Here is an 11,398-nt window from a genome sequence, read left to right as displayed (position 1 = left end):
GCCGAAGCTCCGCGGAGGCAGGTGCAGCCGGTGGCCAACGCACGCGCCACGCACGCGCAGACACCCCGTCTGGCCAGTTTGTTCTCTCTTTTTTTTTAATAATTCTGGCTAGTTTTTTCTCACCCAACCCAACTCCATCCGTCCGTCCATCCATCCATCCATCAGCCCTTAAATTCAGGCTAGTTCTTTTATATCAGAATTCAGGCTAGATTTTGGGTGGCGACTGGTTCCCGTCCGTCCGTTTGGCTAGGTGGTTGGCTGCTCGCTTCTAATGCAGCAGCTTCTAGAGCAGACTGCGAGTCTGGAACGTCGGGTGGGGCTTCTATTTTTCTTTTCTTTTGTTTCATGTGATATCTTGCAAGCTGTGAGGGCGCTGACCAGCGGCTGGTAGCGGAGGAGGAGAGGCACCACATGCGCCAGCTACCAACGAACAACTGGTCTCGGCGCATCCATCCATGTCATCTGCCATTCCCTTCCGCCTCCCCAACCGTCCACATAAAACCACGAGACCAGCTCGATCACCAGCATCCACCAGCGGTCGCCGAGCGAGCGCAACAGAAAACAAAACGGGCACGACGACACGCCACGGCACGGCACGCCCTTTGAATGCCCCTCCCGCGCCTGCCTCTGACCCGGATCCCGCCCGGTTCGGACTCCGTCCTTGCCGGCCTAGCTCTCCGCCTCTCCGACTCCGACCCCTTCTCCCCTCCCTTTTATAAACTCCCCGCCTCACCTTCCCCTCTTTGCAGCGCCGTATCATCATCTTCGCCCCGTGAATCCACCCATCATCGGTTGCGGTCTCGTCCAGTCCAGTAGTCCCTGCCGCTGCCCTCCTCCTCTGCTCCGGCGTTGCTTTGCCCGTGCTAGCTTGTGTCCACGAACGCAAAGAGGAAAAGCAAAGCAGAGCGAGCGAGCATGTGCCCGGGGTCGGTGGAGGCGCCGGCGGCGGGGGCGGGGAAGAGCGTGTGCGTGATGGACGCGGCGGGGCCGCTGGGCCACGCGCTCGTCGACCGCCTCCTCCGCAGAGGGTACACCGTCCACGCCGCCACGTACGGCCGCGGGGAGGCGGAGGAGGAATCGGCGGCGGCGGCGGCGGGCGCGCTGCTCAAGCACCTGTCGCGCGGCGGCTGCGGCGACGCGTACGGGCACCGCCTCAAGGTGTTCCGCGCCGACCCCTTCGACTACCACGCCATCGCCGACGCCGTCCGCGGCTGCGCCGGCGTCTTCTGCATGTTCAACACGCCCGACGACCAGGCGCAATGCGATGTGAGTGTGCAAACCACAGGCTTCTCTCTCGCTCTGTTTTCTTTCTTTTATATTTTTGTTAGTACAAATGAAAATTTGCTTATATATATGAAAAAATATACAATTATACACACAGCTTCTACCGTAGCAGTGCTGCTGCAAGTGGGTGGTGTGCACGCATAAGCAGAGCAGCGCAGAGACAATTCCAGCCTTCCCTTTTCTTCCCTTTCCCTTCCCAACGAATTAGGACTCATCATCGCCATGGAAAGTGTCTTGTGTCTAGAGTGTTCGCTGGTTCAATTCGTTCCAGAGGTGATCCGGGACCCCCTTCATTAATGCCACAGCTCATGTGTGGCTGTGAGTGAGAGTGAGCCCGTCCTTCTTCCTCCTCCAATCCTCCCCAAGTCGACCTGATCATCATGCTCCAGGCTCGACGAGGTCCTGCTGCTCCTGTTCTTCCGGAGCACAGTACAGTCGAGTACCCTAGCGCATTAAACTCTTACTTTTTCCCACCAGCACCGAGCTGCTCGAAGCTGGAGCACTAATCAGCCTGCAACAGAGCTGGGCGACCTAACCTACACCTTAAGTTCCCGCGTGCATTAAACCCTCCACATGGCCGCCGCAGCTGCTCAAGTCCACTCGAGTCTAGTCGTCGTCCTGGCGCCCTGCTCTCTCCGGTCAGCCATTGGAGCACCGCACTTAGCTCCAGCTCGCACTGACTGGTTTTAATTTCTGACCAATTTGGCCTGCTTCGCGCCATCAAATTCTGCTGCTTACGGTAGTAGTACGACCGACGGACTGAAACTCGCCGATCGATGAACTGTTTTTTTTTAATTAATTAACTTCGAACATCGTGCAGGAGGTGACGGTGGAGACGGAGGTGCGGGCGGCGCACAACGTGCTGGAGGCGTGCGCGCAGACGGACGCCATGGAGCGGGTCGTCTTCACCTCCTCCGCCACCGCCGTCGTCTGGGGCAGCGACGCCACCGCCACCGCCGGCGGCGGCCGCGAGGAGCGCCTCGCCGTCGACGAGAAGTGCTGGAGCGACCTCGCCTTCTGCCGGAAATTCAAGGTACGTGTAACGTGTATGTGTACGTGCACGTGCAGCACATACAGTACGAGTCACTCGGTAGTCAACACTTACTGCTCGTAGCACGCACTTGCTATAAATTCCATTGGTTGATTTCCGACGCGAGGGCGTGCCTATTTTACTTCATTAATAAAGAAGGATGGTAGGCGACTTTCGCTCAACGCCACTGTTGCTGGATCATCATAAAATCGAACCAGAGCAGGACGCGGCGTGGCCACTTGGCCATGCACGAGCCGGGGATGGGAGACAATCCTCACCCATTGGCCACTGTCTGGCCTGATCCTCTCGCTGTAGTAGCTTAAAACCCCGCAGCTCAGCCGTCGCTTTTTACCAAACCCAATCCAACAAGGAAAGAAACCTTCCTGTGGCCAGGTCTGGTCGCTCTCCGTGGATGTGTGCCGTCCCGTGGCACGCCACGCCATGGAGCTAGGGTTGCCGTCCAATCCCTGCAGGCGACCGACCTGATGAATGGGGTGTGTTTCAGAATCCGGGTTATTGGTCACCAACTTTCTTCAGCGACCTCCCTTTCCTTTCCCTCCCCTTCCCCTTGGGCACAAACACAAGGGCCCAATTCAGGGGTCTAGATGCTGCTGCTGCTTTGTGCCTTGGCTGTAAATGTCCAAGCATGCGCGTATAAGAGGGATAACTTGAACGATCGAGACCGCCGCTGAATTTTCCAAAACAAAGGACTGCTGAAGCTGACTTCTCAACAGTCCGTGGCTCAGGATTACGACACACTGAAAGAGAGTTGAGTATACATATGCTTAATAAAACAAACAAACACATCCCATCAGACGTACGAAGAGCGTTGTTCTTTTGCTTTGATAATTCTGACTGATCAGGTACTCATCCAGATTATCATAACCTTCCATGATTGGGTCGCTATGATCACAACATGCTCTTGAGTCTTGATATCCTAGGAAAAATGACAAACACCGCTTTTGTTTTACTCTGGCCCACGGCTTCCTCGTGCGTTTGTTCTTGTTTTGACCTGTGCCGAGTATCTCGCCTCATGGCGATCACGTTACAAACAGCCTGCAAAACTACTCTGAAACATGCGGCAAACTTGGACCAACATGGCCTGACCTGAAGTCCTGAACTCTCTCCTTCTTGCGCTGCAGCTGTGGCACGCCCTGGCCAAGACGCTCTCGGAGAAGACGGCGTGGGCGCTGGCCATGGACAGGGGCGTCGACATGGTGGCCATCAACGCCGGCCTGCTCACGGCCCCGGGGCTCACCGCCGCGCACCCCTACCTCAAGGGCGCCCCGGACATGTACGGCGCCGGCGTCCTCGCCACCGTCGACGCCGACTTCCTCGCCGACGCACACGTCGCCGCCTTCGAGTCCCCCACCGCCTACGGCAGGTACCTCTGCTTCGACAACGCCGTGTGCCGCCCAGAGGACGCCGTCAAGCTCGCCCAGATGCTCTCGCCGGCCGCGCCACGCTCGCCACCAAGGTACCTATCTTCACGACTTGTACATGTTTTCATTGACAGGGAATGCTTTGTTTTTATATACTGATGACGTGACATTTAATTTGGATTTTTTTTTTGTGCAGTGATGAGCTGAAGGTGATTCCACAGAGGATCCAGAACAAGAAGCTCAACAAGCTCATGCTGGAGTTTTCCAGCGGAGTATACGGGGAGCTGGATTAGGGAGGGATTCCCTATATTTATTCAATTAATTAAATTATATCCCACAGATGCAACTAGGGTTGTATTCTTTTGTATGTAGTAGTATTTGTATTCTTTTGGTTCCCACTCACAAAGGGGGAATTTGTTTGGTTGGTCAAATGTGCATACGCTGTACATGGCCAAGCATGCCACATGTATTGATACAGCCCTGCCAGGGGGATTTGAGTGATCCATCTGCCAAGAAAATGTCTCTAGGTTGAACAAAAGGGCAAATAAAATTGCAGTACTGTTACTGCCTGTGTACAGAAAATATGATGGAGAAATGCTCAAGCTTCAGTCTATCACCCAGAAGGCATTACATTTCATGAGTCACATGACACTGAACGTTGACAAAGTAGAATGCCTTGTGTAATTGGTTTGACAAATGAGCTTGACAAGTGATAGTAGTTCTGTGAACACCTACAAAATGTCATTTTCCCCAACTAAAACCAACCACCCAAGGCTTGCGATTGCAAACGACAAGTTGAAGCTGTGTACTGGAAACAGCGTTCGCGTGATGCTTTCAGGGTCTCAACAACAAACATGAGTCACAAAGAATCGTTTCGGCCAATTTTGCACATCAATGATGTGGTCCACAGAAAACGACCATTCAAATCCTAGCCCAGAAGGATAAGGCAACTACTACATAGTAACCTGGGCCTGGGCCGACAACCCCCCACCAGTAACCCCAACCTGCTCATGGACTCATCAATCAGGTCCCCGTACCACCAGAGCATAGAACCTACTCATCGCTTCTGATTTTTTTCAGCGCTTATGCTGCAGCTGCAAGCCCAAAACAGCTGCTGGAGCTGCAGGCTAGGCGAACGGCTGCCCATATGCATGTACTAGTAAGCTTTGGCTTCTGGCTGCAACTGTACTGCAGCCATCTCCATCGAACGCAGCTTGTAGTCAGGCAACAATATTAGTCAAGTACTCAAGTTTATTCCACTGAGGCGTTGCTACAAGTCACTTTCCTCCGCATTATCACACCCATCACACATAATTACAGGTGGAAACAGAAAAGCACAATTCCAGTTAGTTGCACGGGAAGAAAATAAGTACACAAGAAAAGCCGCAGCTTAAGATTTCTGCTTGCTAGGCACTCAGTGTGACAGAAACAACACTTGACAGCTTGAATTTCCGAACTTTCTTGGAGTGCAATGGCTGGAAAACAATCTCTGTGTATTGCTTCACAGAAATCTCTTTCCATTCTGAAGATGAAGTCCCCTCAGCTCGATAATCACGAGGAGAATACAATATTTGAACTCGTGACCTACCTGCATTTGCATAAACAACACAGCAGTTCAGCAAACCGATCAAATGTAAGTCATGCACGCCAAGTACAGCATTTAGGCAGAGATCTCTCATAGAAAGAAAACTACCACAAGATTTTCACCTAATACCCAACTGGCCATCACCAAACATTATATATTTCCCTAAATTTTACCAAGATGAGCATGCACACGTGACACTTCTATAAGAATTCTATGCATCTATTCTTTGAGTTAACCCCTTTATTCTATCCTCCCTAGTCCCTTGCACAGCAAAGCTACTAGAACTCCATGAGCAAATGCATTGCTCTTCTTGTAAAGCAATTGCTTTAGTGGCTATGTTGTAGACACCCATAAGCTCTCACCTTGAACAATGAATTGCTTTACAAAGTTTGAGTGAAGACAGTGACTAGCAAAAAAAAAAAAAAAACAGAAGGTTCATAGAACTTACCAAATCCACCAAAGAGAGTTGACTTCTGGATGATGAATCGACTGACTTTTGACCTCTTAAGATTTTTGAGAAGTTGAATGTCCTCATGCCTGCCTTTGAACTCGATGAATTCACCAAGAACATTTTTGTCTCCTTTGAGTTCCAACCTACAAATGGAAGAGAGACACAAATAAGAAACTTGAGGCTGAAGGTAGACAATGTAATTTCTCCAACAAAATACAAAGAGTCTCATCTATTTCCCTCATAAATTGTTCCTATTCTTGTTGTTCTTTTTCTTCCCCATAGAAACACTGTCATAACACAACGAAGAAACGAAATAGAGGAACGGTAATTTTAAATGGACAACAAGAAACGGATTATTTTACCTGTCCCACATAGGCGATGTGCTGAGAATAGAATGTAGATTCTGGAGTACTGAATCTTGCATGTCACTTTTGCTTCCAGTAAATGCACCTTTAATCCATGTTGAGAGTCCACTCTTTGAGTCTGTCTTAAGATCCTTCCATTGATCATACAACATAACCTCTGGTTGAATACTTATATTATATGAAGGCCTGATACAGAGCAACTTAAATTGTTAAAGCTACAAATACAATAGAAAGGGGTTGACGAGAAAAGAGAAAATCAAAGAAGCATCCAACAGAAGCATAGCAAACAAACATTGTAACCCATAACATCATCTCATAAAGAGAATTAACCTGCAGTTGGGATTGGGTAGAACAACTCTTCCGATTATATGCCCGTCAGGCAGTTTTGCTCCCCTTTGCTCCAAGTAGGATTGAAGATTAGCAGCAAGTCTGTTGACTTCTTGTACCTAAAGAACAAAATGCAGCGGATCAAAAGATAGGAATGCAACTCAGACCAGAGGGACTATGGAAACTAAAGCTTATTATCAAGAATATTTGTAACAAAGAATCTCCCTTCACAACAGTAGATATACACAACTCGAGCATTCCATTGCCACAATAACACTATAAAAACAGCAGATATCCAGTGAAAGATATCAACAATTGCGACATCATATCTATCATCTTATTGCAACACTCAATTATGTCGACATGGTTCCTCCGCTGCACAAAGTTAATAACAACTCATGTGTGACTCAATAACATTCTGCCGTGCCATGAAGTTGTCGAAGAATATGCAGAAAAGGTAGTGCAGAAGTCACGTACTGGGTTTGGAATTATCTCTTGCTTACGCTTCTTGTCAGTTGGACAAGACCAATTCCCATCCTTGTCAGCCTCAACAAAGCCAGAGAAGTTCTTAATCCCCACCACCATCACCTCCCTGTTTAGTGTAGAAGATCAAAACCTTGTTTTTCCCAGTTTTGGCAAAACGATAGTCCAAAGGCAAATAGCTGTAGGATAGATTGTGCAAGAAGGTTGAATACGTAGGCAAGGCAAGTTAAAGCAAAACTGGGCAAAATTCAGAAGCAACTTCGGGTCTTAGACCACTGTAACAGAGCTGGAGAAGTATGGAGAGGTAAAGAAAGCCATTTCTCCACAAGAACAGGGAAACAGGGTGCCAGTGATGCAGCGGGCCTGCTGCTTATCTGTCTAGCTATGCTAGGACCAGGCGGTGGCGAACTGAAACATCCAGTCATTGTTATACAAGATCTCGCGAGACCTTCAAGGCTTAAACAGTGAGATATAGCACTAGAGCAAGGTGCAAGACTAAAAGATCAGCAACAAATTTTAAGTACTTTCTTTCTCACCCTGTAACACATCATCTATGATTCTATGTAATCTGAAGAGTTTATACATTGTCTTAAACCGTTAGCTGTACACATATTCTCTACTTGCTACCTTGTACTTGTATAATGCAATGGCAAAATCCTGTTAACCTCTGAGAAGGAAGAAACTTTTTGCAGATATAGAAGATACGAACACACAGAGACAGTCAGAAGACGAGTACAGAGATATCAAAAATTACTACTAGTCCTACTACTAGCCGGCAAGCTGACCTCTTGGTGACGAGGACGACATCGATGTGCTGGCGCTCGCCGGCGTCGGGGTCGGGGATGCGGAGGCCGACGAAGCATCGGCCGGCGTAGAGCTTCTCTAACCTGGAATGGGATCGGAGCCGACGAGTGCGTCAGTAGGGTTTCTCTTCTCTTAATCCGATGAGGGGGGAGATACGAGGAACGGAAAGAATTGGGGAAGGAACCCACCTGGAGGCGACGGCGAAGCAGAGGTCGGAGTGGGAGGAGTCGAGGTCGGCGAGGTAGGAAGCGTCGTCATCGTCGAAGAAGAAGCGGCGGATGACCTTGTAGGCCACCAGGCCGCACAGGATCTCCACCCACATCGCCGCCGCCCTTTTCCCCGGTCCCGGAGGTGAAGGCGGGTGGCGGCTTCGATCTCGCCTGGGCCCTCCCCCTTCGAGATGTTTCACTGTTTCCGGGCAGTTTGTGGCAGCAGAGAAGAGGAGGAACGAACTGAAGCGAACGACTCGGTCTGCTCTTTCAACACAGCGATTAGCGAACCTCACCTCACCTCCGGTCCAGCAATTTCTGCCTTGTTTCGCCTTCCCCTCCGCTAGATTGGAATTAGAATTTCAATCTTGCTGGCCAGACGTGTTCTGAATTTCGATGGAGTGTCCGGCCGGGGTGGAATCTTAAGCGCTAAGCAAGAATTTCAGTCACCGCGTTTGTGTTCTTTCAGTGCAGCGCGTCCTTTTTCCCCTTCTCAGTTTCCACTCGCCCTCGGACAGTCTTGGTTCCTTTGGAAAGAAGAAACGAAGAAATTCCGCTGGAATTTCAGGGGACTTTTTTTTTCCTGTTTAGTTCACCCCCAAATTCCAACTTTAACACTATAAAGAAGATTCTCCATCACATCAAACTTGCGGTACATATATGGAGTACTGAATATAGACGAAATCAAAAACTAATTGCACAGTTTTATTGTACTTTGCGAGACGGATCTTTTAAGCCTAATTAGTCAATATTTGGACAATAATTCACAAATACAAACTAAACAAGACCTAAACAAGACCTTGCTCTTTTGGTCGCGACGAGCAGACGACCATGCGCAGGAGCACTGCTCTTTGCATTGGGGCATTTCCACCAACAAATCTTTTCCGAAAGGGAAACGGAGAAGAATGTGAAAATGAATCCCATGGAGGTTTGGAAAAAAAAACTTTGTTTGTTTGAGCTTATCTGAGAATCTATTATCTGACGATGTGGATTTCCTGAGAATCTGATGTCGAGAATATCTGTTGGCTAGATAAGTTGGAAGTTTGGCAACCCTGATTATTTGTAGTTGATTATCTGTTCTGATCGTAAAATGACCTATATACCCTTGGACATATGATAGTTCATTTGATTTATGAGTATGAGCAGAAGATGATTTGATCAATATTTTTGAAATTTGTAAAACACAAATTTTGATAAAAATAATTATTTATAACCCTATCTCTCACCTCTCTGCGTTTTTTTTGTTTTTTATTACTTAGGCTTATCTTCTTTCTCGTGTGGCTGGTGCACAAGGCTTCTCTCTTCCCTTACCTTAAAGTTAGCATCCGCCCTTGGCTAAAATTCATCATCTCCGTTAAATCCTAGATCAATTACTCGCAATTGAAGCTTTATTGATGTGCTGTGAACCCATTTTACTACTCATCTGCACAAATACATAGAGGTACTAGCTGAATCGAGGAGGGAAAGAGAAGGAAACAGTTCTGCCAGCCTCCCTCCTACTCGCAGCGCCGCTCCTCCCTCCCTTCGGCTAGCCATGCCGTGCCTCCCTCCCTGCCGCATTGCGGTGCCGCACGCTCACCCGTAGCCCAGTGCCTCCCTTCTTGCTGCTTTGACCGCTCGTAGTGCCGCGCCTCCCTTCCTGCTGCTCAGGAGTAAGAGGTGAACGGGAGGGAGACGGAGGACATCTGTGTAAAAGCGAAGACGATTTCTGGTACGCGGGGAGCGAGGCGTGTTTTGATCGTAGGAAACTCGCGGTGGAGGATGGGGCCTTGCGGGGTGGTACCGCGCGGTGACCGTAGTGGGATTATTCACGGTGCCCCGCCGCACCGCGCAGTCACCGCAGTCCCAAATGGGGCCAAAAAGACTAATCAAATCAATCCTAACAATAGTTTCCTGGACCATGTCGGCAGCTACAGTGTAACAGTGTCCACCTATCCGTCATTCGTCCGTGCCCTTCGTGTTGCCATTCATCCGTTGGAGTTTGGCCACCATGCATATGTACGCGTGCAGCTTATGTGGCCACCATGCATGGGATGGGTTCCTCTGCAGTACGGAGTAGTGAGGAGCAGGTTTGGGTCACTGATAGGTGGATCCAAATCCACGTATCAGTGGCCCAACCGCACTATGCAGTATTGCAGAGGAGCTGCTTCCATATACACATGCAGCTTAGTGCATGCACGGGCCAACCTTCAAACCATTCGATCTATCTTGCAAGTTCCAAGCACCAAGCAGGCGGCCATCTGGCACAGCTCCATGCTTGCCGCGACGGGCGACCCTGCCGGACGAGAGCCCATTGCAGCACGCGGCGTAGCTGCCATGCAGACCGCCGATCGAGGATAGTGTGCTGGCCACCGGGCATCCAGTATTCTCGCACTTTCGCATATGGCTGTCAAAAAAGCTTGAGGCTCGTGTCCATCGTGTTCGGTAGATAAAAAACAGAAATCCATTTTTTTGAAAAAGATTAGAAAAAAGTAAGTAAAATTAGATTCAAAATAAAATAAAAAAGGTTTTAGTAAAAAAATATAAATGAATACTTGTTCTTTCTCAATTTTAGATCGGATTTTTTGGCAGCATGGCCAAGTGGTAAGGCAAGGGACTGCAGATCCTTTACCCCCAGTTCAAATCTGGGTGCCGCCTAATCAATAAAATACTTAAGATTAATCAATAAAATACTTAGGATTACAGAACTGATCAAACCCTACAAATTCCTACCTCTATAAGTTGAGGCACGAGAGTAACTAGGTCTAGCGATACTGGATTTTTAGAATCCATACTATAGTTCTATCCTCAAACTAGGGTTTGTTTTGTCGGCTCGTCTTAGTGTTGATGCAAGTTGTAAATATAGTTAGAGTTAGAGACCAAAATATAAAAATGAGAAAGAGATAAGGTGAAGCACCTGAGAAGGATCGAGAGAATCGATCCAGTCAATTTTCCCCAAAACTTTACCGATCTTCTTCCTCCTCTCTCATATCCAAAATTCTTCTCAAATCCACCTATTAATTCGCAACATGGTATCAAGAGCATGTTAATCCTATAGATTCCTCTCCATTTTCGTCGATTTCGTGGGAGATTGTTGTGTTGGTGAACTATGATTTGGTGCTCATGCTGGCTGTTTTGGGGCTGCTACTGTTCTTTGAATCAACCTCTTCAACCTTTTCTTGGAGGAGTGGAGGTGTCGTAGTCATCATCCACACCAAGAGGCATCGTCATCAGCAAGCTTGTTGGGTGCGAGGAAGCATGAGGAAGCCGTCATTCTTCCTCGATTTGGTCCACCTTACTGTTGCCTTGTTGCTTTCTACAACTAGTTGAGGAGTATGGCAGATACTAGTGGAGCTAAGGCAATGGATCCAAGCATGGAGAAACTTTGTGAAATATTTAGCAAAATTTTTGAGCAGCAACAACAACTTAGGATACCTTCAAATGTTCTAAAATACACAATCAAGTCTAACCTAGTCAAGCTATGTGGTCCGGAGAGCTA

The 11,398-nt window shown here is 48.4% G+C and overlaps 2 protein-coding genes and 1 non-coding gene across 4 annotated transcripts; 2 read left to right on the top strand and 1 right to left on the bottom strand.

The window, feature by feature from the left end:
- Positions 1-517: 517 nt before the first annotated feature.
- On the top strand, positions 518-4,328 carry LOC101766083 (cinnamoyl-CoA reductase-like SNL6). The gene is made up of 5 exons (XM_022822954.1): positions 518-646; positions 750-1,266; positions 2,105-2,317; positions 3,457-3,791; positions 3,893-4,328. The coding sequence occupies exons 2-5, from the start codon at positions 916-918 to the stop codon at positions 3,987-3,989; spliced, it is 996 nt and encodes a 331-aa protein (XP_022678689.1). The 5' UTR covers positions 518-646; positions 750-915; the 3' UTR covers positions 3,990-4,328.
- A 585-nt stretch (positions 4,329-4,913) lies between these two features.
- LOC101765396 lies at positions 4,914-8,435 on the bottom strand. 2 transcript variants are annotated; one of them, XM_004983486.3, is made up of 8 exons: positions 8,217-8,435; positions 7,900-8,119; positions 7,693-7,794; positions 6,902-7,016; positions 6,428-6,543; positions 6,095-6,283; positions 5,730-5,875; positions 4,957-5,284 (listed from the first exon to the last, which is right to left on the bottom strand). In XM_004983486.3, exons 2-8 carry the CDS (start codon positions 8,031-8,033, stop codon positions 5,103-5,105), a joined length of 984 nt encoding a protein of 327 aa, XP_004983543.1. In that variant the 5' UTR covers positions 8,034-8,119; positions 8,217-8,435; the 3' UTR covers positions 4,957-5,102. The 2 variants fall into 2 exon arrangements, with proteins under 2 accessions (XP_004983542.1, XP_004983543.1); XM_004983485.3 differs by having other exon boundaries at positions 4,914-5,284; positions 7,900-8,435.
- Positions 8,436-10,486: 2,051 nt separating this feature from the next.
- TRNAC-GCA lies at positions 10,487-10,557 on the top strand. The gene has a single exon. It is a non-coding gene; the product is annotated as a tRNA-Cys (tRNA).
- Positions 10,558-11,398: the final 841 nt, after the last annotated feature.

Source organism: Setaria italica, chromosome IX (genome assembly GCF_000263155.2).
Source record: "Setaria italica strain Yugu1 chromosome IX, Setaria_italica_v2.0, whole genome shotgun sequence".
Taxonomy (NCBI): domain Eukaryota; kingdom Viridiplantae; phylum Streptophyta; class Magnoliopsida; order Poales; family Poaceae; genus Setaria; species Setaria italica.
The sequence above is the reverse complement of the archived record's forward strand: the minus strand, read 5'-3'. Positions and strand labels throughout refer to the sequence as shown.